This window comes from Cydia amplana, chromosome 17, assembly GCF_948474715.1.
Source record: "Cydia amplana chromosome 17, ilCydAmpl1.1, whole genome shotgun sequence".
Classification (NCBI taxonomy): domain Eukaryota; kingdom Metazoa; phylum Arthropoda; class Insecta; order Lepidoptera; family Tortricidae; genus Cydia; species Cydia amplana.
This window is the reverse complement of record NC_086085.1, coordinates 7,447,460-7,475,141: the sequence shown is the minus strand read 5'-3', so window position 1 is coordinate 7,475,141 and position 27,682 is coordinate 7,447,460. Positions and strand designations below refer to the sequence as shown.

Sequence of the window (27,682 nt, the reverse complement as noted above, 5' to 3'; positions counted from 1 at the left end):
CCTTTTTCTGCTTGTCAAGATCTGGTTGGCCAACATATGTATGATTGTAAATAAAAATTATTTCTTGGATTTCAACGGATTGTATAACCCGCACAAATTACAGATGTACCATACATAGTAACGACTTCTCTTTTCTTTCGTGAAACTTAAAACGCGCTATCTTCTTAAATATATTCTGTAGTTTTAGCTTACTAAATTTTGTAGTATAATAGGCCCGGTTAATGTTGTCATATATTCCAATTTTCCCCTAAAATAAGCAAAAATTTTAACAGAATAAGCGAAGGAGGAGTTTATTTTATTTTGTTTCTTTAATCTCATTTTGATCTGTACTTTTTTAGACAGTTTTTACTCATTTACGGTAGAAGCTTTGAAAATTAAATTGTACTGATAAAAGTATTATGGGAAATTATGAGTAATCCATGTTTTAATAAATATAAGGGCCATTTTATGTTATTTGTTTGATATGGACATTATGGACGATATATTATAGGTAAAAATTGGGTTTACAAAATAATAACTTTGCGACTTAAAGGTACTTTTCGTTAAGAGACATGGTATCCCGAAAATCTTTTTGCTAGTCGGCGGTTTCTGCGCGCGCATGTTCACATCAAACTCTGTGAATATTTCGAAAGTAAATTAGTGATAAAATAATACAATGGCTTCGACCGCGAAGCAAGAAGTTAACGGCGAAACGCGGCCTTGTTTTGGCGGAGCGTGTAAAAAATCTAAAATGGAAAATAAAGTGACTGTAGTACTTGGTGCTCAATGGGGAGACGAGGGCAAAGGAAAAGTGGTGGATCTGCTTGCTGTAGACTCGGACATCGTGTGCCGCTGCCAGGTTAGAAATTGCCGGAATATATTTTTGTTATTTCTATTCGGTACTTGACTCTGGAATAATAACAAACTCGATTTTCATCTTTCCGATTGTCATCGTAAATTTCCGTAACATCAAAACATTTCCGCCTTAAGGTTACAGTTGAGGTTATATTAGAGTACTTAATTTCATCATTTATATTCATTGATTTTGCCGTTTCGTAGATCTAGCCGGGCTAATATAATATTTCGAGCTCAAGTACAGTTTTTTTGTTGAAGCTTTTACTATTGGCAGATAGCCAGCATGTTTGAAAACAATTCTGCTTGATACAATGTTTTTGTACGACATCACCGGAGTTGGCAAACGTTCTGGCGGGAATCGGTTGACGGCAGTTGTTTAATGTTGCATAAAATATTTACGGGAATATTGTACGTACGCGTTATCTACGAGGAATATATTGCGCAACTTCCGTAACACTGCATGTTTTTTTTTATTTATTCTTTTTTGGATAGAAGTCTGTTAGCGCGGCCGGTAGTATACAGTGAAATCATAATCCGACCTTGCTTCACACTAATTGTGGAGTTTTGCCAAGGTCTGGGACATTTAATTGTCATGGTTATGCTATTGATGGCTCGGTGAATCCACACATTCTCTCAATCTAGGGTTTTGGCTAAATTTACGCTGTCTGTTTGAATAGATTCAATAAATTTCTGGGGAATGAAGCTTATAGCTTTGTAAATGTTCTCGGGTAGCTTATGAGGATCATTTATTGCCCAGATAGAAAACATTTGATAAGAATATACACATATTATTATATGTATAAATGTGACCCTTTGTATACACTATACACATAAAAAATGTTTTACTAGAGTCTTCTAGATTTCATTACTTTTAACACCCACCTTACTTTATGGACTAAGGAGCAATGTCTAGTAGGTACCTATGTAGTATAAAAAATGCTAAAACAATATATTACTGATTATATGTTTTATTCAAATATGTATAGTAAATTTAGGTACTTAGTTTTTACTTAAAATTTAAAATCGTTTTTTAGGTCGTGGAACTCATTGATTTTGTTAACTATCATAACAGTAGTCATAACACATAAGAAGCATCTTATCCAACAATCTTTATTAAAAATATGGGATTTTGACTTATAAGTAATGAATTTTTGGTTAATAATTTAATAGACATTAAAATATTTTATCCCCAAGTGTTTATGTTGTAAGCCTGATATTGTTTCCTCACCTTCATAGCGGGCTCAGCATGATTACATGTTTATCGCCTGTCACTATGCCTGGCACTTTCACACTTACATACTTGTTAGAACGTGACAACGTGAAAAGCGATAAAAATGCGACCGTTTTACTGATGCAGGAAAAAACGAACAATGATTGTCCTATACAATTACATAGTTACCACATTTCATTTCAACATTCCTTTAGTTAGTTAGACCATTCTTCTTCTTCAAAGTTCATATAGCAACATGCTCAAAGTACCTACATATATTGTGATGTGACAGTTAAATTATCTGGTGACTAGTTAGTCATTAAGTTGACCTAAAACATCCAGATAGGTGATTGAACTGTGTTTAGTTAATAGCTGTGTGTCTGTTTTGTGATTATCTTTTGTTTGGCTTGGGAGATTATTGACCTATAATAGGTATTATCTAGTTTTAACTACACTATAATATTTATTTTCAGAGATTATTGTAACATGAACAGACATGTTTTTTTTGCTTGAAAAGAATCCTATTAAGAAGGTTTTACTGGAGCTTATTTAATTTTGTAATGGATAAAGGGTAAAAGCTGCAAAGTTGGTATTTGCTATTGCACCCTTCAAACTTCTACGAAGGGGTGCTTTGCTTACCAAACTACTGAAACTACTTTGCTGATTGTACGTTCACCTGTAATAATATGTTACCTAACACCGTAAAAATATCTGACACGATCTTATTTGTAGAGCCATAAGGGCATGTCAAAAATTTTTGTGGCCTTTGAAGAGTAACATACTTTTGCGGGTGACTGTACCATACAATGTAGTCTTTGAAAACTGGAATCTATATTCTTAATAAAAAAACATTTATTCAGGAGAAATACCCAATTTTAACAACTTTCTGTTTCTTCTGCCAAACTGCAAAACAGTTTGTTGGCAGAGGTAATTCCCTTAAAACTTAGACTAGACTAGACTAGACTAGGGTAGACTTAGCTAATTGCCTAGTTAATTGTTAAGGATAGGTAACTCGGAAAACTTCTCTCAGATTGTATAGAAAATAATAAATCACGTGTTGCCACTGTTATATGTTGTAAATTAGGCGCTTACCTACTTAGTGTGTGTAAGTAGTAGTCAGTACCTACGATGTTTGTATTGTCATACTCATCACCGACCTTGCAGTGAGTCACGTATAAAAAAACCTACATACTGTGATGTTATCACTGTTTAGGATTGTTGGACCGAAACCGAACCATCGGCCGAAACATTATTTTTATAAAGAAACCTGCCGAAACCGAAAATGCAGTTTCGGCGCGGCCGAAAGGTTTAACAGTTTTATAGCTGAAACCGAACCTACGGCCGAAACATGATTTTTACCTATACCGAAACCGAAACTTCGGTCGTACACTATGTAGCAGGTATGTCCAATTATCCAATAAAGTACTGTCTGAGGTTTAAAATCAGTCGAAATTAAGTTCAATCTAGCTAGGTATATAACTTTTATGAAAATGAATTATCGTTGGTTGCTAGAATGCTACATCTAGGTTTATCTATTCTATCATCAATTTATTAGATTTGCGACCTCTAACATAGAAAACCGATGTGGAGCGTTTGAGGTACAGTGGGCATCAAAAGCCTACCTAAAGTCTATTTTTTTATTCGGTAGACTAAAATGACATTTCATAGTATGAAGTGACATTTTATGTTCATACTATGAACTGTCATTTCAGTCTACCGAATAAAAAAATAGACTTTAAGTATCTTTGTTTCTGTTGTCAACTTGTCATCTATCACTATCACCGTGACAGAACATCTTTCATTTCAACGTTACGTCATTTACGCCCCACAAAATATTAATGCATAAGCGTTCAGCACGTGATAAAACGTCAACTACATGTTACAGGAAAACTAAATTGTTTTCTTAATAGTATTATTGGCTGCAAACATCAAACCTTTTTAACTGTAGGGTTTGCTAAAGAAAATCAAGAAATAGACAAGTGTATAGAATACCAACATACATACGAAACTTGAAAAACATTATCAGTGTTGCCAGAGCGCTTCCAGCTTATGTACGTTCGTACGTCAAAAAAGGTACGATTTGGGTAATAAAAGTACGATAATTTTTTTTTGTGAAAAATTTCTTACAAAAACAATATTTAGAGTCTGGGGGCCTACCGCGAAAACCGAAATTCGCAAATTGTGGAATCTTTCTCTTTTACTCCAAAGAAGGCGTAATTAGCATTAGCACCAGGGTTTGCCTACATTTTGCTATAATTTTGCGATTGCAATTTGCAATAAAGAAAAGAACTAAGTATTTTGTACAAAATACAACTCATTTGTTTTAAGTATTTCTCTTAGTAAATAAATTTTAACATAAACAATGTTAAATTGATATACATGAAAAATTTATGGCCGACCGCCGCCGACCGAATGTTGACTACTTATCTGAGTTTTGTTAAGACACAACTGCCGACTGCAACTGCTACTTGTAAGTACGTAAGTTTGTTTGGACGTATATTGTCTATAAGTCATTATAGACAATATACGTCCGTTATAGTACATGGTACTTTATAAGTTGGCCATTATTTTCAGATTAGAAATTTTGCCCAGAATGAACCAACATACCAAAAAAAAATTGAATAACAATCGTACTTCAAAAGGTACGGATTTAGTACGATGTATGCTGTCTACAAAAAAGGTACGGAAGAGTCCAAAAATAGTACGCAAAACCGTACTAAAAGGTACGATCTGGCAACACTGAACATTTTCCTCCATTTTGGGGAACGAAGGCTAAAATGATGATGATGATAATTAATCCTCCATTTTCCTTACTTGAGTAGTCTTCTCTAGCGATCGTAACTAGATTTTAAATATAGAGTGGTGTTTTATTTTTGACATTTAGTTCGCAGTCATCTAGGAAATTAATAAGGCAGAATGGAGAAGAAAACCGGCGCCGCGCCGCGTTAAACTGTAGAAATAATCTATGAGTCAATTATACTAATGGTTTTTACTTTTCCACCCATTTGTTTTTAGTCTCAATAGTTGGCACGTACCTAAATAGCCGTCATTAAGCCACTTATCAGCTTATCGTTAACATGACATACGCGTCTCGCCGCTTGCAAGTGTTCGAAATGATAAAAATGGCAATTTGTCCCTTATTAACACTATTTTGCCATCACACTTATCTTACAAACCTTGGTGTAATCCTTGAACTAATTACAAACTACATATTTATTTCGAAAATATTAGTGACCTTTCCTAACCTGGGGGTAATTACCCCCCCCCCCCCCCCGGGGGTAAAACTGGTATTTTACGGGGGTAATAAGCTAACCTAATATAATAATACAACAAACGTACACGTTTTATTTTTTATTACCATTGGGAGGAGGGGTAAAATCAGGTTCCCTAGTTAGTCATAGGGGTGACCGGACTGAAAAGGTCACTGCCACTGCCAAACTGCCCTCCTAAGGGAAAAGGCCGTATTTTCATATAGTGTTCTTTGAAAATACGGCCTTTTACCTTAGGAGAGCAGCAAAGGCCACTGGCCAGTATCATCATCAATAAAAGCTGATAAAATTATGCCCCAAAAGTATCTGCCGCCCTCAGTCTAAAGGTTCCGTCACACAGGCGCGTTTTCCGGGCGGGGCGTGAGCGTTTTATATGTAAACTAGCGACCCGCCTCGGCTTCGCACGGGATAACAAACCGCATCAAAATCCGTTGCGTAGTTTTAAAGATCTAAGCATACATAGAGACAGACAGACCGCAGGAAGCGACTTTGCTTTATATGTACTATGTACTATGTAGTAAACCGGCGCGCCCCGCCCGGAAAACGCGCCTGTGTGACTGAACCTTAATAGTTTTCCAAACAGAAATACAATTCGTCAATTCGCTTTCAAAAGTAGGGACATGTAGCTGCTACAATCTAATTGTTCTACGTAGGTATAGAAGCAATCCCTTTTTATGAAACTATTAGAGAATGATTGATACTTTTAACATCATTCCATTTCATCATTCTCAATACTCTCATGTTCAATAAATGAATAATTCAATTTGATGCCGTTTTATAGTTTGGCGCAGGTGCATTCTGGAACTGGAATCCAATTAATTCCTCGTATTAACCCATTTTAAAGTAAAATAAGCGAGACTGCTATCGCCAAGGTTTGCTAATAGTTGGAAAATAGGATGAAATTTGTGCTATATACATATTTCGAATTTATTTCTAATAAGTGGTTTTGACTTATTTACAATATTAGTGGTGGTAATTGCTATAACCAGGGATCGGAACCGGTTTTTTGCAAAAACTTAGAAACAACCATATTTTTCGAATTATTTTATACTCGAAATGTAGGACTCAGTTGTGTTTTTAGGTTACGACTTCGTATTATTAGATTGCCCAATTAGAAATGAAGTAATTAGCAAAGAACGAAAAAATACCGTTTCCGTTCCCATACAAAAAATACCGGTATCCGATCCCTGGCTATAACTGTTCCAAATTGTAGGTATCTACGTCAAACGGTCTCTGAGAAAAACGCATTTAACTGATTAGACCGAAGTGATCCCATAAGTGTTCCGTGAACAAAGTATTGTACGGAACACTAAAAATACTAGGAATATAGGTTTATTATATTTACATGTTAAATAAATTAGACAGTTGAAAAACGCTATACAAGAGAGTACCCATACGATACGATACGTGATCGGTCGTTGCTCGTGGATAAGATTTGTTTTGTTTAATTATGTCAGTCGCGTAGGTATAGCCTAAACGTAAACAAGTTGCGCAAAAACACACAATAAGTCTTTGCAATTGCAAATGCCTGCCAGAGCAAGGTTGAATTCTGTGATGCAATAAATGAAATCTATAATAAGTTTCCATTGTATCTACAAGGCCTTACTTGCATTATTTATCAATAAATGAGAGTGTAGAAACTGTATCGATCAATTAACTAGGCCAATTATTTGCTGCAATTGTTATTATGATATGCATTTTGGTTTGTTTTATTACACATTCACATCAAGAGTAAACCTCAAAACTAAAACCCCATAAAACTCTAAATATACTTATTGCTTTTAAAATAGAGCCTCGTAGGCTCATATAATTAAAATAAAATTATTAATTTCGTCCGTTACTCACCACGACCCACGACAATACTATACCATGAAAATTAGAAGTCTGATGTTCAGTTCCAGGGAAATGTGAATATATGGCTTATGTGGATGTAATATATGTAAGCTCGTCGGTTTTGGACAGGTACAGTTAGCAAAGCTATTAGCTTGTCACCCCTGCATACATATGTATTGTAAGTAGGGTTGCCAACTATTTTTTGGTGGAATATAGTATTTTCCAGAATAAGGCATCAAAAATATAGTACATTTCAAAAAAATATAGTACTTTTAGATAAAATACTAAACATAAGTGTAATATACGTTTAATCATACTTACTAGCACTCTGTTAACTATTCCTTTTGTGTAGACCACTTTCTGTTGTCAAAATCATCCTATTCCTAGACTCCAGCTATCTTTCGGATCAGTTAGTCATATATAATATGATTTGATGTGAAATTGTCAATGTAAAACTGCTCACTCGCCATCTCATAACATACCTATGCCCAGTAATAATAAAGGGTAAAAAAAAAAAAAACAATCTTTTTAATAACATTATTTATATCCCTTCGCGCCTACATTTTTCAAATTTGCCGCCTTTTTCTACTGTCAAGATCTGGTTGACCAAGTATATATAGCCTCCTGCCAACCAGTTTCCTGCAAACTCAAATTTTACTCTGTCAGGTTGACAGCGAGTCAACAGTTAATTGGGGTCTATGGACTACATGAAGGGAAGGACACCTTGGTTCAAGGAGTCGTCAGGAGGCTATACCTGAATTCATGTATAATTATTTATCTTACCTGGCCTAACCCGCTGTTTCCGACAGCAAAAGTTATGTTGCACATTGTACACCTGGCATCGTGTTTACTGTTGGGGTCTTTGTCTATCCAGGCGTAAGAATTTTGCCATTCCACTTTGTATTTTTGTTGCCTCTTTTCAACTTTGGCCCTTTTAGTTGAACGTGGAGGTGTTTTATTATAGTCACTGCCACAATCATCAGTATCACTATCATCACTGCCACTGCCACAATTTTTGTCACCACCATCTTCTCTGTCTTCCATTATTGCTGATTGTTGTTGGGACTTGCGAAAAAAAACCGTTGTTTTGATGGAATGGACTGACAATGACAACTTCAACAACTTGACAAGTAACCACAGATTAGTTGACGTTTAACTTTGACACTTAACGTTCAGAAACACGCAAAACTACAACACAACACAATGCAACGTTTTTTTTTATTTTACATCCGTTCCACTTTACACTTGCAATTACGTATGTATAATATAATTTTATTTGCTTAGTGTTACAAATTAGAAGGATGTCGGAAATATAGTATTTTAGCGTACTATATATTTGTCCAAAAATATATAGTACGGAGAGCCAAAATATAGTACAATACTATATAATATAGTACGGTTGGCAACCCTAATTGTAAGGGTAAAAACACCAGAGCACCATTTTAAACAATATTTATTAGGGAATCACAATAATAATCAGAGTTTTGGACTTAGGTAATACGCGACGCTCATCACGCGCAAAAACCGATCTCTAGATGACAGACGTCAAAGTGTTGCCCCACTCCCGGCTCTCGCAGTGATGTCAAGACCGCTGTTTGACGATGCCGCCTTTTAGCTCGGCCATCGCCTGACCCGACCAGCGCCCCGCAGGTCACTGTCATCAGTGCAGCCACTGAAGTCTGCCACAGCCAACGCAGTCGCAGCAAGCTGGGTCTTCACCAGGTGGATGTAGCCTCCACCAGTTCAATATTCTGCGAATTGAACAAGCACCTTTTACGCTCAGCCGATATACAAGCCTTGGTCCTTTTGAGTAATTCGACTCGAGTTCCGTTGAAACGGTCTATTTCGTTATTGTCAACTTACACCAAGATATTTAGTTCTATTTCAGTCGAATTGGAGTAAGGGCTTAAGCCGACTGAACCAAATGTAAGAAAGCATGACCAGGCTAGGTACCAAATAATCCGTGGTATGAGAGGTGTTAGGATATGCAAGTCTGCTCAGCACTTGCTTGAAATACACAAAAGGCTTAATTCACGTGCATATGACACCAAGAGGATATAACTACCAATTAATTAATTATGCAAAATAATAAAATATTGCGATGAGCGTGACATCTAGCGGCAGGTAGATAAACCACCCCCTTTTTTTTTTAACACCATCTAACATAAATTATTTTCTTGTGAATAACGTCATATAACTTTGAAGGATTTATTAGATTTTGATAAATTTCTAGCATGTATACCCATGCAGCTAACCCAAACCTTCCATTGAGCGGTGCGTTCATACTGACCGCTTAACGTAACAATGACTATTTGTGTCGTTTTAAAAGCAAAGACTTGGAACAAACTCACAATTGGCTTCTCCGTTGTAGGATGTAAGACTCCCTCGCATGCACGCACAAAAATGCGTACATCTCGTGAGAGGCTAACATGGGACACGTCTCATGCATGTGCGGAGCTGCCTAGGCTAGGACACCACTGCCCTTGTAGGCGCAACGACCGTAGAAGTCAGCCCTTCACGATAAGGTTTTCACGGAGCCCGGTGCACGCACTCGCTCCAACTGGGTATTTCGAACAGGCACTCCCTCCAACTCTACTGGATCCGGTACTTCGCCAGCGATCCCTAGAAGGTATAAGTGCAAGCAACCCTTTCAAGGTAACCTTGAGATCATCAGTCTTAAGGTCATTAAAATATCCTTTTGTAAACAAGGTCTCAAGCCAACCTCTCAAGGTCAACAACAAATAGTACGATACGATATAGATAAAACATTTATCGGTAGTAGAAATAATGGTCCTCTTAAGGATAATATCATATCGCATGCAATGGTCCGCCTCTTAAAGCCTGCACTGCAGATACCAGGAACAAACTAGCCTGTTAAAGATAGTCTTGTATCACATGCAATGGTCCGCCTCTTAAGGCCTGCACTGCAGATATACCAGTAACAAAATTAGCCTATTAAGGATAATCTAAGCTCACATGCAACGGTCCGCCTTTTAAGGCCTGCATTGCAGCAAATACCAGTAACAACCATCCTCTTAAGGAAAGTCTTATATCACATGCAATGGTCCGCCTCTTAAGGCCTACACTGCAAACACCAGTAACAACCATCCTCTTAAGGAAAGTCTTATATGACATGCAATGGTCCGCCTCTTAAAGCCTACACTGCAAATACCAGTAACAACCATCCTCTTAAGGATAGTCTTATATCACATGCAATGGTCCACCTCTTAAGGCCTACACTGCAAATACCAGTAACAACCATCCTCTTAAGGAAAGTCTTATATCACATGCAATGGTCCGCCTCTTAAGACCTACACTGCAAACACCAGTAACAACCATCCTCTTAAGGAAAGTCTTATATGACATGCAATGGTCCGCCTCTTAAAGCCTACACTGCAAATACCAGTAAACAACCACCCTCTCAAGGATAGTGACAAGCAACAGGCCGCTCCTTAAAGCCTCTGTTGCGATTACCGGCGCCAGGAAGTAGCCTATTAAGGATAGCATCCCTTGCCAAGACTAAAGTAACAGCCCTTCTTAAAGAACACATAATAATTAAAGCTCTATAGCAGACATTGAAGAGAGTAAGTAATATAAATAAAATAATCACTCAGTTCTCAATCCGAGTGTCTAATAAAATTAATCAAGCACAATGTGTTTATTTTAGTCGGCAAACCCGTTAACAAAACACATAAGTATGACAACAGTAACCCAGTTCTAAATCTGGGATAAAACAAAATCACAACTCGATTCCAAACTCGAGAGTAAGTAATATAAATAAAATAATCACTCAGTTCTCAATCCGAGTGTCTAATAAAATTAATCAAGCACAATGTGTTTATTTTAGTCGGCAAACCTGTTAACAAAACACATAAGTATGACAACAGTAACCCAGTTCTAACTCTGGGATAAAATAAAATCACAACTCGATTCCGAACTCGAGAGTAAGTAATATAAATAAAATAATCACTCAGTTCTCAATCCGAGTGTCTCATAAAATTATATCTCAGTTCCTAATCTGAGAATATACTCGTAGTCAGTTCTTAATCTGAAAACGGTACCTGTTAAATATAAAATAATAAGCAGTTGCTACTATGCAACCAATTGTAAATGATCATGTGCAACTTGGCTTGCCTCTTCCGTGCCCCTAAATAAAGGCAACACTCTTACTATACCAACATTGAACTACAGTAGAGCCTGAACAGAAGTTCATGTTATCGAGGTTCCTCTCTTACCCAGGTTCGCCTTATCGAGGTTTCACAAATTGTATTTTTCAACCATCATGAAGTGTATATTGATAATGACCAATCAGTCAAATCATGGCACATATGCTTAAACCATAAAGCTTCCAATCCCAAGACACACATTGTTGATTTTCTCCAGCTGTGCATGTGCATTTTATGTGTAGATAACTCAACACATCATCATCCAGGTTAACTTATACCTGCACAAAACTAAATAATTTTGTTAAATGCCATGCAAGCACACATTGTAAGATAAATGAGTTCATAACATAATAAACCACAATTTATGCATTTTTCAAAACAATGAAATAGGTACATACTTAGTGAACCCACAAAATTTGTGAAACATATTATTATTTATAACTTCTGATTTATGAAACCCAGAAGTAATAAAAGTGTACTGTTTATTAATGCAAACGGTACCATAACACACTACAAGTTCAGACGAAAACCGTCAATAACTTCAAACAGTAGCTCGTGACATGATATTCTTCGGTCAATGTTCATTAGCAGTGAATGGTTAAAATAGTTATTTGGAAAGCTTTAACCAAGCTATTTACCTTCGTTTAATATTCACCCATAAAACACTTATCGGACTGGAACGTTTAGAGTCCAGTCGCACTTGTATGTAAAAGACATGTATCATGTAGACCGTCAATATCCATATTGACTCCTGAAAGTATTTACCTCGCTTACCATTAGCAACAACCTGCTTTACCAGTGTCATACTCAGCTCAGTAAATATCTTGTTCAATATGTCCATCTCTTTGACAAGATTTTAACCTTGGAAATTCATCAAACTTCATCAGTAATAAAGTTTTGTTATAATGAAATGCATCTGAAACATACTGTTAGAACACAAATGATTATCATTGTCAATAACTCAAACACTTGACAATGTCATGCCAATAAAACTTTCATTAGTTTGGTAAGTCTGTTTAAATATATGTCTTTGGTTCATTTTATAATATGACATTTTGTGAAAAATATTTGCAATGCAAACTTTAACCAACATCCCAATGAACAAAACAACAACCACAACATACTATAAGCTGTATGCAATTAATTTGTATAAACATTCATAAGATTTTTCATACATAGAACCAATCAATAATATGTACAGACAGAAATTTTCTCAACATCTCAAATGATTTACTGCCTTATTTATCAGTATGTCTGCAGCTTAATGTTAATTGCAAAGATGCAGGAGGTTATATGTGATATGAACTGTCTTTTAAAATATTCAGTCCGAGGAGGCTCCGGAAACATGGAGCGACTACTTTTGTCACAGACAATACTAACCAGCTACAAATAACTGTCACCTTTCGCTTATTCACAAAGCGCACTTTACCAACCCATAGTCAATGTAACACATACTAACCGTTAGTGTATGTACAACATGAACAAGCATTTTATTTCTAAATAAATACCTCATTTTCCATGACATCGGAGATTAGTCACTTATCAACATATTTTCTCCATATAATGAATTATGAGCACTAGGACATAATATACCTGGCATCCATAACCAACTAACTTTGAAATATTATCCATGTCCATCCAGGCACATTATAGAGGCCTGACCCGATAGCCACTCTAGTACCTTCAACGACGATATGGTCGTTCAATTCAAGAATCATTGCTGTCAAATTTCTGGAAATTACACAGACCAAAAACATACCAACAAAGCATTATTTCAGTTGCAATAAGCATGTGTAATATCACCCACACACACACACATATGAGACAACAAGTAATTTCTCCTCATTGTCGTTGTAACCAGTATTCCAGTGTTTTTGAAACCATGAAATCTATTTTAATTTGACTGAAAGGATAAAGTATTAAATAGCACTCATTGTTAATCATGAAAGCATAATACCACCATACATATAGCATCAATCAAGGCTAAATTTACATTACCAAACTTGTTTTATATGCTTTTTACTTGAATGCAAATCTCACCACGACACAAACTTTAGAAAATGTTCATAACATTTTGTTAATATGTCATGTAGACATACTTAATCACATTATGTTATGTATCTGAAAGCACATAGATTACAAAAATAATACAACATACTTATAAGTGAGGCAGTGAATATTTACCACTATGGCCCCGGAGCATTGTTAGGTGTTGGATCAACACAGACTTCTTACCTGAGTTAACTTTTACCTGAGTTGCTCTGTAATCCCAAGGATTTATTTAATTCATACCAATATCAAAATTCAATTGTACCTAATGGTATCTGTCAGCTTATGTCTTGTGATCTTCTGCTGTGAATATTGTAATACATACATGCCAGCAGCTTTATTACACAGTCAATATGTATTATTTTTGACAGTCATGATCACGGAGGTACATAAACTGAAATAGGTATCTGAAATCAAACACAAAACAAGGGCAAAGGCACGATAGGTACGCCAGCAGCCAATAGCCGGCATAGGTTAGTTTTGTAGGTTATTCTTGTAGGTATGATTTTGACACCAATCTTGGACTTTGTATATTTAAGTCCCTAACTGATGAGTGGTGTTGGTGCATTTACTCATTACAATCAGATTAACGATCAGAACAATGAAACAAGGAAGGACTACGCGCGGTAAATTTCGTAATGTCAATTTCGACAAATTATATCGTAGTAGGCGGGAATCCACTATCGCACTTCTGAAGCTGTAAGGGTAAAAACACCAGAGCACCATTTTAAACAATATTTATTAGGGAATCACAATAATAATCAGAGTTTTGGACTTAGGTAATACGCGACGCTCATCACGCGCAAAAACCGATCTCTAGATGACAGACGTCAAAGTGTTGCCCCACTCCCGGCTCTCGCAGTGATGTCAAGACCGCTGTTTGACGATGCCGCCTTTTAGTATGCAGGGGTGCTAACGTGGTGCTAACTAACCGAATGGTTTTGTTGACTCAGATTGTACCTATTTCATTGATTGTGAGTATTGTGATGAATGAATATTCAGTTATCAAGAGTATACTCAATTTTGACGCAATTCGTCGTCAGCACCAAAAAAAAAGAGCAGTGAAGAGCATCCTGCGACACGTTGCCCGTTTTGTTTATATAGGTACCCGAGTTATCCGGAACCGACCGCCTCGTTGTAGTATTACTAGTATTTTTACTGATAAGGCCGTACACTGCCCCGGCCGCATGTCCGATTCATGTAGAACTGTGTCATATTAGGGGTTGCGTCTACTGAAATCCACTCCTCGGTTTGCGAAATTTTCTGAAAAACCTTGTTTACGCATTTTACTAAAGCGTCATTTATGCCTTGGCCACGACATTGCGCGACTGGCTTCGGCTAAGGCTAAGGCGACAACCATAGGTTGGAGCGAGACACAGCGATCGGACCTTTCGTTCCCATTTATGGTTTTTGCCTTATGGCTCCTCTACACGATGGGCCAACGCCGGCCACTCCAAGGGACGCATTTATGCGTTAGAGGGAGCAAGTGATATTGCTATCTCATTCTACCCTATGGCTGCGTTCCTTGGAGTGGCCGGCGTTGGCCCATCGTGTAGAGGAGCCATTAGCCGAAGCCAGTCGCGCAATGTCGTGGCAAGGCCGTTAGACGGCGCGAGAACTTGCAGGCGATTTGATTTACATTGCGGATTATGAGGACTACTGTGATCATTAAAAGGGATTCAATCGATCGTTCATATAAGTACCGCATTATGCTCTGAAAATGTTCGTAGGTACTTTGGCTTAGCTTACACGGCAGCTGCAATATTCGAGGCTACTGAGAACCGACCACGAACCCCGAAAATCAAAATTAGAGTATGTATCTCCTCTCCTCTCCTTCTCTGTCACTTATGCTCAATATAGCAAAATACCTGCGGAGTGTTAACGGTATTTGAAAAAATAGACTTATCCATTGTAACCCAATACTACAATAACATAAAGTACTTACACAAAAAAACGCGACCCCCACGGTTACGTAACTTAGATAACATCCCTACATTCGAGATCGCAAAAAACGAACAATGAATACGGTCGAAGAGTATGGAAATGTACCGCGTATATTGAATAGATTTCCAAATGAATTATTAAGCTCATTAGAAGATCGAACATGTGCGCAAGTTAGATACATTATAAAGAAACACATGCTTAAAATAAGAGAACAATCGAATCCCTATTTTGTAACAATATAATATAGTAGTTTATGCAACAGTGATATAATAAGGGTTCTTAAAATTCAAGGGTCGAAGTTACAAAACGAGACGTAGTCGAGTTTTGTAAAAAAAGACCCGAGAATTTTAAGAACCAATTATGAGCTGTTGCATACATTACTTTTTCTATGACAGCTGCAGCAAAAAAAAAAAAAAAAAAAAAAAAAAAAAAAAAAAAAAAAAAAAAAAAAAAAAAAAAAGAGTTATTATTAAAAAAAAAGAGTTATTATTTAAAAAAAATTGAGTTATTATTTAAAAAAAAAAAGAGTTATTATTGTAAATGAAAACATACCTCTTTCAATCAAGATGATCGGAACTTGTATCTTTAAAAAAAATAAAGCAGTTGTATTATACTCATAAGATGACTGCTAGCAGTCATCTTATGAGCCTATAGACAAAGCATTCAAATGACATTGCTTTAGATATCACTGTCAGTCATTTAATTGACACATTTAAGTGCTGGAGTAGAAAAAAACTGTAATAGTAGTATATAATTAATTCTATATGACTACCTAGACTCCTTAACTCAAAAAATCTTTTTAATTTAAGATTAGTAGTTAAGTTTTGTAAATATGCATGCTTATTTTATGAAATAAACAGATTAAATTAAAAAAAAAAATTTAAACCTAGAGCGATAGAGATTGCCATAGGCATAGATGTTCAGTATAAAGGCTTCGTCACACAGGCGCGTTTTCCGGGCTGGGCGGGGTTATATGTAAAAGCGGGGCGCCCCGCTCACGTCCCACCCGGACAACGCGCCTGTGTGACGAAGCATTAACACCCTGAAGATTAAGTTCAACCAAATTTATACCACGTAAACGTAATAGATATGTCTACATATTCCGCGCAGCTGCTGCACAAGCCAATGTTCGTGAATTTTTTGACTTGAGCGCCAAAAATAATCGTTTTCGCACTGCCGGTCGGAAAAGCGCCTATTAAACACCAGTAAACGTGCATCTTTACTTTATACACTTATATTGTATATATTCCTTATCTAATATTTACATAATAAAGTCTGGCCTTTAGATTTATTCTATGTACCTACTTTGACATCAAACAGGATATTGTTGCTTATAGCAACAGCTTAGGTCTATTAGGTACATAGGCAACACTAAAAGTTCTTAAAAAGGGCCGCTTGGACATCATATGACAAAAAGAGGCGTAATCTACGAAAATAGAGTCAGACAATTGCCCGCAATTTGCGAACTTCGGTGTTCGCGCGGTAAGACCTCAGAAACGACTGTGTTATAAAATTAGCGCAAAAATGTAATTAAAATCGTGCTGACAGACAGCTGTTAACGCGTCCAATACTATTAGATTTGAAACAATTCATCTAGACAAAAAGAAACCTCAATCACTATCAAGTGCCTTTATTATTATGTCAAAATGATGGACTCGTCGATAGTTTCTAGGAGAATCTGTATTATTCTTTGAATTTTTGAAAGATATCACTTTTTATGCAACATTTGCGTTCACTTGTTCGTGCTACCAAACTGAAAACAGTTCTCAACTGAAAAATTGAGAATTGCTCTTAGTGATGAGTATAGAATAGACCACTACTGTAGTCATCAGCTCGGCATACGTAATCCCAACTGACGTCATCCTGTTTTATTACGATTATATAACAGCTGAGAGGTATGTTCAGAGCTGTATTTTATTTATATATTTACTGTGATACTGCGCGATTCAAAAATATCTACGGAACACTACTAAATTTGAGATACACGCTGTTTTATTTAATATAGGTAGTCTGTCTATTTTTTCCAGTGCGTAAATATCAGTTCATTAATGCTGTGAAAAATGACCAGCATGGTGTGAAAACTGACAAATTAGTATGAATGTAAATCTCAAATATACTTTTTTTTAAATTATTATGTGTACCTATAGATATATCAATTAAATAATGTTTTATAGTTTTATTTAATATTCATTTGTTTGACTTTTCAGGGCGGGAACAACGCAGGCCACACAGTCGTCGTCGAAGGCAAAGAGTTCGACTTCCACCTCCTGCCGAGCGGCATTATCAATCCAAAATGCACATCAGTTATTGGTGAGTATGCCAGCTGAAATTGTATCTGCGTCCTTATCGCTCGTATATTGTTAGAGCAAATAGAAATATAGATAAAGTAAATAATCAAATAATAATAATAATAATGTTAATTTCCACATTTGTTTCTGCCACTTTACTTCCTGTGAAATTTTCTAGGACTTTTACCACTTTTATGGAGACTTTCCGCGACTGTAGTCACGATGTATGGGAATATAATTATTATCATTAGATTGCGCAATGTACATTATCAATTTCACTTAGCACTTGATGCCATTTTAAATGTTCTGCAGCTGCATTCTGCAATAAACTTGAATCTCAATTATCACGTGTGGCTGAGTCAGAGCCTGTGCTACATAAAGTGAACGTTTTTATTGGCTATTGGATGCTGCATTCTACCTCTACATATGTCTTAGAGAAATAATTATATACGTTAGGTTCTTTACCGGGTTATTTACAGAATGATACAGATTTGATCAGATTCGGTGCTCGACTGATTTTCAACGCAGTTTATCTTTAATTGATGTTTTAATTTCTTAAAACAATGCTGGTTTTATCTACCCTGTACCTGTACCGACACCAAAAGCTTGCATCATTTAATGAGCGATGACTTTGCATGTTTATCTTCACTGCCAAATAAGTCTTAAAACAAACAATAGAATAAAAGCAAAATCGTGACTTACTTTGCATTAACCCTCCCCGTTTACCAAATAGCATGTACAAGACGTGGAATGATCAGTAAAGCGTCTAAATGCAAATATTTCTCGTTTGTAAAGAAGTCCTAATGCCGTTTGTACCGGTGCACGACAGGCACGGAGGTACATTAATCGGGGACCTTGCACACAGTTAAATTAATCCCAGCAAGGTCGACTAATTGGTTCTGCGACTGAAGTATGGATTCTTTATTACTATTACCATTAGTAATCTTTTTATTCTTAACGATTAGTGCGTGTTGAAGAGAGTTACCAAACTTTCGTCGACCTTAATTATGTGACTACATGATAAATTAATTATCCGATCCACTATTTAAATCTTGTACATATTGAAAAGCTTGAAGGTACCTCTTAGGTAGGAAGGTAGGTTCTTGTACAAGAACTACCAAATGAGACCTATTTTGTACGGTTGGGCTAAAAATTTACTGGACATGGTCAATCACCTTAGGATCCGGGCACACTTAGCATCTTTCGAGCGTCGGCGTCTAGCCAACTCTATGGTTACTGCTCGACGCAACGTCGGCGCAATGCCATTTTCCATAACGCTGACTAGACGCCGACGCTCGAAAGACGCTAAGTGTGCCCGTGCCCTTATGAACCTTAGCATTTAGCTGCGTTACTGAGATACGCCCACCCAACTGCTCAGCCGCTTTTTACAGTGGGCGTCGTTATACTCGACGCTAAATTTATCAGGGACTTCCCCTAATACATTAGTAACATAATGCATCTATTGTAAGCTTTCTTCTAGGTACCAGTTTCTGTATACAACCACATTTTTGGTTGCATCATTGTTTTTTTTACGTTTTGGTATGTTGAAATTGCGACAACAACAAATTGCACAATGTTTGAAACGGATGTTTGTACATTGGATTCTTACGTGAGAAATGTCAGATAATGTCTTCACTTTGTCAGTTTGTTTAGCTGTGTCTCAAGAATCTGATGACTCATGACCATAAATAAGTTAAATAACAAAATGGTACTAAAATTCGTTGCACTTGTAAATTTCACTAAGAGCTTTATCAGGAAAAGTCACAAGGTTTATTTTCTACGAATGTCACCGATCCCAAATTAAGCTGCATTTATCGAGGTATAGCTACTATGAAACCCTACATTAAACTAATGTCTCTGTAAGCTGTAGACCTTTAAACTGGGTAAATGTATGACTCCGTCATTTTGAAAAAAATCCATATTGGTAGGTACTGAATCATAGAACCTGGCGGTCTAGCATGAGTTGCGTTCTCGCGCGCTAGTCCATACTTGCAGTGGCGCTAGATGTATGGAGTCGCGCGCGGGAACGCATCTCATGCTAGACAGCCTGCTCACAAAATTTCACGAGAATCGGTTGAGAGTCTCAACTTGAGACTTGCGACCTGTAGAGGAGAACATCCGGACATACGAAAGCATTTTTGCCAAAACTGAAACGGAGACCACGCTCGGTAAAAAAATTCTGGAGACAAACATGGTTATAGCAATTTTTTCCGTTAATTAACACTAACTAAAGACTTGTCGTTTCATTTTTCAGGCAACGGCGTGGTCGTCCACTTATCAGGTCTCTTCGAGGAATTAAAAAAGAACGAGTCCAAAGGCATGCGGGCCTGGGAAGGAAGGCTGTTTGTGTCCGACCGGGCGCATCTAGTACTGGACTTACACCAACAGGTATGTTGGCTCATATCATATTTGCTTATATAAGTCCGGATAACATTTTGCTAGCTGATCTAAAATAAATCTGATTGTTGTTCCAAAGTCAGCGGTTTGCCTTATTAGTCCAGGGGTCAACAAACTTTTGAGAGGAGCCAACCGCACAAAGAGCCGCAGTTTGCCGACCCCTGCCTTAGTCCATCCAGGCCTCAATACAGTCGGATTTTCACAATTTTTGTACATGTTCAAATGCTCTGTTGCATAAACTTGATGGCATGTAAATATGTGTTATCATGTTATCTTAGTACGATACGATAATCCATTGTGGTGCGTGCCCTTGTCGCATTATGGCTGGCGAATGCGAATAAATTTCAATTGTACCTAAATCCAATGTTCGCGAAGGTCAGATTTGACGACCTCTACCATGGTCATAAATTTGCGAAGTTCCCATTCAAAGTGTATTTATGTAACTCTTATTGCTTTATATTTTTATTTATTTTTAAGTTTATTGATAGCGCAAGAAAATGAGAAAAAATATTTGACACCGGGTTAACGATTTAACAGCTTATCCCCGGGTTAGAGGGACGGTGCAAGTGGGCCTAAGTGTAGAATCCTTCTTAGGTTACTTAAAACAAATGCCTGACAGAAAAAAATAGGTTCCTTATTTCACGCATTTAGGGTTGTTTAATTTTGATTCTTATCTGTAAGGTAAGATAAGATAAGAGAAGAGGAATTTACTATAGGTAGTTTATTTTGCCCGAGCAACAAGAGGATGTGTGATAATTCCCTACAAGTCAAGTATTATTCAATGTTAGTATGTTCCCTACAAGTGTTTCTGTGCCCCATTGTTTTCACTTACCCTATCTAACCATATTATTTATTCTTTTCCCAGGTTGATGGTCTGCAAGAAGCGGAGAAGGGAAAAAACTCTCTCGGCACGACAAAGAAGGGCATCGGCCCGACGTACTCGTCGAAGGCGTCGAGGAACGGCCTGCGGATCGGGGACCTGTTGGGAGACTTCGCGCTTTTCGAGGAAAAGTTAGTTATATCCAAGTAGATAGGACTAGGTATACATCGTATTTTGAATGAAGAGTTTGTTCGACCTATTATAGTTATGATATTCTTTATTCATAAAACTTTACAAGTCTCAATTAGTATATGGGGCATTAGCTATGAAAAGGGACCTTATTGTCGATGGCGCTTACGCCGCGCAGCGTCGCGCGGCATTGTCTTTATATCGAAGCATCGTTAATAATGGCGTAAACGACATCGACAATAAGGTCACATATGTGTTATCCCTTTCTTAAAATTACATAAGTCAGAACGACAGATCAGACAGATTAATTAAGGCTTGTAGCGCTTTTATAAATAACGCAGTAAGGGTATTCGTACCATCAGTTTAAACATTTTGAACTATATTTTAACAGGTATATAGGCAAAAGGAATTGAGTTTTAATAGTTTGAACTCTTTAGGAATCTGAATAAGTGATAAATATATACGTTGACATCTAGATCTACCGCTTACGGTAGGTGGTTGGTAAAAAAGTTGCGCGGTGATTTAATTGTAGCTGAGGTTTGGCACTACTAGTTTACTATCAAAGAGTATCAAATCGAATAATAGTCTACTACTCTAATAAAGTGTGGTTTACAACTAGTTGTTTGTAATTTGTAATATTGACGATTTACTGCATGACAAAGGCATCATGTGCGATGTGCGTCAGTACTGTCTGTGTCCCCACAATAAACTCCGTATCGTAACAAGGAATGCGCATATCCATAATACGCTGTAAGCGTATATGATTCATCTGTGTTATACATGTCTAGTATACATCTCTATCTATTTATAACAACTACCCGTCGTTCCAGATTCCGCACGATAGCTGCATCATATAAGCGGATGTTCCCAGCCCTGGAGGTGGACATCGACGCCCAGCTGGCGCAGTACCGCGAGTACGCGGCCAAAGTGCGCCCTCTAGTGCGCGACACCGTGGCTTATCTCCACCGCTCGCTGCGCGAGGGGCAGAAGGTGCTAGTCGAGGGCGCCAACGCCGCCATGTTGGATATAGACTTCGGTATGTACAGGCACAGATGGTCTACTATCGAGAGTAGGTATATGCGAAAAGGTCCCGCTTGTACGAATACCGCGGTCTACCTAACAAGCAACTGACCAAGCGGCCTAGCCAAGGTGACAATCGCTATCGCTTCGCCATCGAATCTCTTTGTGTCTCTCTATCACTCTTCCATATTAGTGTGACAGTGACAGTTGCGTTTCGTTCGCTACGTAGCGTTAGCGAATGGCATGTTGTCTACGGGGCTTGGGCGCGTAGCCAACGTATTATAGTTAACGCTCCGTAGCGTATTCTAACCAGGGATCGGAACCGGTTTTTTGCAAAAACTTAGAAATAACCATATTTTTCGAATTATTTTATACTCGAAATGTAGGACTCAGTTGTGTTTTTAGGTTACGACTTCGTATTATTAGATTGCTCAATTAGAAATGAAGTAATTAGCAAAGAACGAAAAAATACCGTTTCCGTTCCCATACAAAAAATACCGGTATCCGATCCCTGATTCTAACCATCTTCCCTATCTCTATCACTCCTCACTAGTGCGACAGTGACATCTGTTTCGTTCGCATCGGAGAGTTAACGATTGCACCCTAATCTGATCCAATTTGCTTGATCAGAAACGTGATGGAAGAACTTGAAGTAGCCAATTTAATAATAATATTTGATAATTATCCTTAGGTTCTACATGATCTCCGGTTGACGGTGTTCGCTGAGCACACCTTTATGTTTTTTTGTATCATACATGTTACAATTACAGGTTAGAATCTGTGCGGAAAGAAAAGAGTTGTGGAATGTATGGGGCCCAATACATTCCAAGACTCTTTCCGCACAGACTCTAAAGGGGCCCACTGATTAACAGTCCGCCGGTCGATATCGGCCTGTCAGTTAGAACAAAAATTTGACAGCTCCGAACAACTGACAGGCCGATATCATCCGGCGGACTGTTAATCAGTGGGCCCCTTAACAAACTTCTAGGTATATGATTTCTTCTGTGATTCTACAACTAATGTCTTTAATTCCAGGCACATACCCCTACGTTACTTCCTCAAACTGCAGCATCGGCGGCGTTTGTACGGGCCTGGGGCTGCCTCCGAGCGTCATCGGGAACGTGTTGGGCGTCGTCAAGGCCTACACCACCCGAGTCGGTGACGGGCCCTTCCCTACAGAGTTACATGATGTAAGTTTTTTTTTAATAAACTTTGGGACGTTGTTGTGCTACTTGTGCACACTAGGGCTGAGAACGCAAACTCAGGGGTCAGCAAACTTGAGAAAAGCCAACCCTAGTAGAAATCACTAGGAAATCTCAAATTTGATTTCCTGTGGTATAGGAACTCCAAGTGTTAATCTTTCGGGTGCCTTGAAGAGCCACAATTGTACCTCCAAAGAGCCTTGCTAGCGCCTTGTTAGCGCAAGGGTTGGCACCCCTGCGCTAACGAATCCTGTTCGATCCACAGATCCACTCATTGCAAACAGATCGAGAGCGTACACATGCCACGGCGCAATGTGTGACGGCCCCGCTTTCATTGCTCCCTGTTGCATTGTGACGAAGCCTTTACCGAGGGCCACGGAACGCACGATCGACGCTGATGCGACCACCGTACATCTGTGGGTTTGTGCGCATCGGAGGGCTTCAGCGTCGCGCGTGTGTTTGGTAGCTGAGGCGTTAGGGATGCAGTAGTGGATTGCTCACATTGCTTTTTTCTTAGTTATCATAATAACGGGTATAATATTTGTGTAGGACGTGGGGCGGTTGCTGCAGGAGCGCGGGCACGAGGTGGGCGTGACCACGAAGCGCGTGCGCCGCTGCGGCTGGCTCGACCTCGTCGTGGTGCAGTACACCGCCATGGTCAACGGGTACACCGCGTGAGTATATTTATTCTATATCCGGCGTCGCACGGGTTAACAATTTATACATAAACCTTCCTCTTGAATCACTATCACTATCTATTTTAAAAAAACCCCCATCAAAATCCGTTGCGTAGTTTTAAGGGACAGACAGACAGCGGGAAGCGACTTTGTTTTATACTATGTAGTGATTACAAATATCTTGACTTTTCATTTGTGTACCATTACGGTCGGTTAGAAATCGTCACAAAACTGACGGTCAATGTTAAATATTTTGTCAGGAAAGTGACAGAATTGATTGAAAGCCGCACTTTAACACATTCATTGCCACCCAGCCAAACAAGACATCCGCACCAGGCCACAAAAATTTCGTCATATAAAGCTGTCGTACCACGATCCCGACTATCGGGTCGTCGGGCCTGGGAACGAAATCATAAAATACCCGATAGTCGGGTTTTCGGCACTGAATGTATTAAAGTAAGAGTTAAAATGAAGTTAAACCTCCCAACGTTGCAATTTAGAGCTCAAGCAACTTCATGAAAACGTCTTAGATTTTTGACATTTAGGCTACCTGATATTCAGCAATAATCAGGTAGCCTATTTAACACCGATTCATTCTAGTATTAACCTATAATGAAAACCCATTGATGTTATACCTTTCTTTCAGATTGTGTCTGACGAAGTTAGACATCCTGGATACACTTGAAGAGATCAAGATCGGCGTGGCGTACAAGCTCAACGGCAAGAAGATTGACTACTTCCCATCCTCTATGACAGAGTTGAGCAATGTTGAGGTATGACTCATAAACTGAAATAAATGTTATATACTAAAAGTGACCCAGGCGTCCTGTACCTCAGGCTGGAATCGAACCAGCGTCCTCTGCTATCGCGGCAGGTGCCTGTTGCCATTCGGCCACCGGGCCACAGTGGCATAGGTCGAATTTTCCAAGTGTATGCCGCCAATACTGAAACCTTATGGCGCCCCCTGGCCACCCCTAAGGGTAAGGCCTGAGTGGACGCTCGAGTTGGGCGTGCAGTGGAGCGGGGCGTGCGGCGTGCATGTTAAACAAATGCAAACGTATAGGAGCGGCCTTAGTGCACGCTGCTCACATCACTTATGAGCCCGACGCCACGCTGCACGCCCCGCCGAACGCTCCGCTTCGAGCGTCCACTCAGGCCTTAAAATCGGTTTTCCTAGGATAGCGGTGCCGTCATATAGCGGCCGTCTCCATACTAAATAATACGGCTAAATATGGATGTCATAGTATTTGTATGGAGACGGCCGCTATATGACGGCACCGCTTTCGGAGGAAACCAAAGCTTTACACTAAGGTAGAACAGTATGGTTCGACCTTCTAACTGGATCATCTCACTCATGAAAACAGTTGTTTTAATTGCAAATATGACTATCAAAACGTACCTTATGCATTTGCCGTAATGTATCCTTTGATATGGTAAACCGCAAGAGTTCGTAATAAATAAACGCAAAAACCATAATTCGAATCCAGGATCTACACTATCTACAGTTTCGGAGACATGGATTAGAGTAAGACGTCTTTAAAATGTTTTACTTCAGGACAATGAAAGCTTGGCAATCTAAGTTTGCATGCGGCGACCGACCTAATGAAATTGTCGAGTTTTTTGCTATTACTCCGAGTCTCGCAATAATTAAGTAATTTAAAAACAGTGATCTAAGTAACGTTTTGCTGACAGGTGGAGTACATAACGCTGCCAGGCTGGGCGTGCAGTATCGAAGCGGTGCGGGAGTTCAAAGACCTGCCCGAGAAGGCGCGCGCTTATGTGAGCACTATCGCAGAATTCCTTCAGATACCAGGTTAGTATCAAACTATCAAACCTATGTTATATGTATTGACATAATCTTAGCCCCTTAGGGTTGCTAGGAATAGTAATATTCATAATATATTCATGGATGATAACCATTGATAACAGTGCGACTGAGAGATGGGACTTATCCCTCAACTTTTTTTAAATTGTGAATTAAAGCTAATTGTGTAATTAAAGCAAGCAAAAGGTAGAGTTAAACGTTTCCATTGATAGAAACATTTGTAGAATCCGACCGAAACCGATGACTCGATTTTGCTTTAGTAGTAAACTCTTTATTGTACAAAAATACATTAAAAATAACAAAAAAAAAGAAGTACAAAGGCGAACTTAACCCTTATTTTAGCCTTTATAGTCTCGGCTGAAACTGATTTGTATGTCGAAAGCTGCCGAAACCGAAGCTTCGGTCGGAAGCTAGTTATTGACGATACAGTGTATTGCCAGATACACTTGCATTTGTTACTTTTATACAACCATGATAACAAAATAAAAAACATACTTTTTCTTTTCAGTACAATACATCGGCGTGGGACAGGGCCGGGAAAGCATTATCCGGATAGATTAACATTGGTGTCAAACATTCGTTAGTACTTAGTGTCATTTACATTCACACTAATATACGAGAGGTTTCCACAACGTCTATAGAGTTTTAAATGTGTAATTTGTTGCTGGAAAAGTAGTGAAAGACATTAGAATAGCTTCTTCAGAGCAGGTACAAAAGGTTTTTAGTATTTTTACCCTTTGACCGCCACAGTTGGCCAAGATTACGTTATAAAATTAGCCTCAATACATTTTAATAAATTATTACTGTTGCGTGTTATATAAAATAGTTGAGACGGTCAAAAGAAAGACTAATGTTTTAGCTCTAAAACTAGATGTTCCTAAAAATTTTATTCTTACGATTTCTTTTATTTTTATCTATGGACGTTTTTGAAACTTGAAGGCAGGTGTAAATAATAAGAGCTATTGTAGATTTTCAATACATAGTGTACTAATAGCAACAGTCTTAACTGCCCATTTTCGAAAATTGACTGTTAACTGTGTAGACCAGCGGTCGGCAACCTGCGGCCCGTGAGCCTGTCACTTGCGGCTCGCGAGCCTCCCTGGCTATTTTTTTATGTAATATTGACAAACGGTAATGTATGATAAAGTCATAAATATTAACAAAGTACGGCCCGCGTCAACTTCTGGCCCTTGGCTGCTAAAAGGTTGCCGACCGCTGGTGTAGACGATGGTAATTACGTGTATTATCCTAATTGACTTGCAGGTAGCTATCTGTATTTTACGTTAATGTGTAGACTTCCTGAGTATGTCTTTATAGGAAATGGTAGAGGCGAATGAAATATAACAGGTTTTGGAATGTTGCCATGTTTTGTTTTACTGACTGAGAAAATCAAGAATGAATTCTATTTGCAAGTCAATTTGGGTAAAGTACAATAACCGAATAGCCCTTATGCAGAAAGTGAAACTTATGGAGGGTGCCGACAGTTGCGTTAGAATCAGTATTGTTATTGGTGTTTCACTATTGGGGCATACGGTATACTTGAGTGCAAAATTCCGAAAATATTGACCATAGAAACCCAACTATAGATTGTCTTTTACGCGGTCGGAATCGAGGATAAATGTGACCTTGCTAGTTTCTGACGATAATTAGGTGGTTTCCATCATATTGTTGCGCCGCAGCCAAGGTCAGGGCGACATTGGACCCTCTGAAGCTTGGTTAGTAAGTTAGTGCCCCATCACACGAGCGCTTTATCAACGCGCGTTAAAAAAGCGCTTGAATCTGTCTGCACGCTAAATTCAATTTAATGACCAAGGCTTAAAGTCGAAAATCCAACACCGCTTGGTAAAAAGCGCCAACGCCATCGTGTGAATAAATACACATGTATCCATTTGTGTCATTCAAACGCTTTTTTAACGCGCGTTGTAAAAGCGCTCGTGCGAATGGGGCCTCAATGTCGGA

At 38.4% G+C, this 27,682-nt stretch overlaps 2 protein-coding genes across 2 annotated transcripts in view; one reads left to right on the top strand and one right to left on the bottom strand.

Annotated features, from left to right (window-relative positions):
- Positions 1–27,682, bottom strand: part of LOC134655735 (calcineurin B homologous protein 1) — a 307,947-nt gene that overhangs the window by 269,207 nt on the left and 11,058 nt on the right. The gene's annotated exons all lie outside the window — the stretch shown is intronic.
- LOC134655711 (adenylosuccinate synthetase) lies at positions 543–26,386 on the top strand. The gene is made up of 10 exons (XM_063511172.1): positions 543–838; positions 17,513–17,615; positions 19,848–19,981; positions 20,856–21,001; positions 21,830–22,035; positions 23,055–23,209; positions 23,771–23,895; positions 24,545–24,671; positions 25,591–25,711; positions 26,232–26,386. The coding sequence occupies exons 1-10, from the start codon at positions 656–658 to the stop codon at positions 26,282–26,284; spliced, it is 1,353 nt and encodes a 450-aa protein (XP_063367242.1). The 5' UTR covers positions 543–655; the 3' UTR covers positions 26,285–26,386.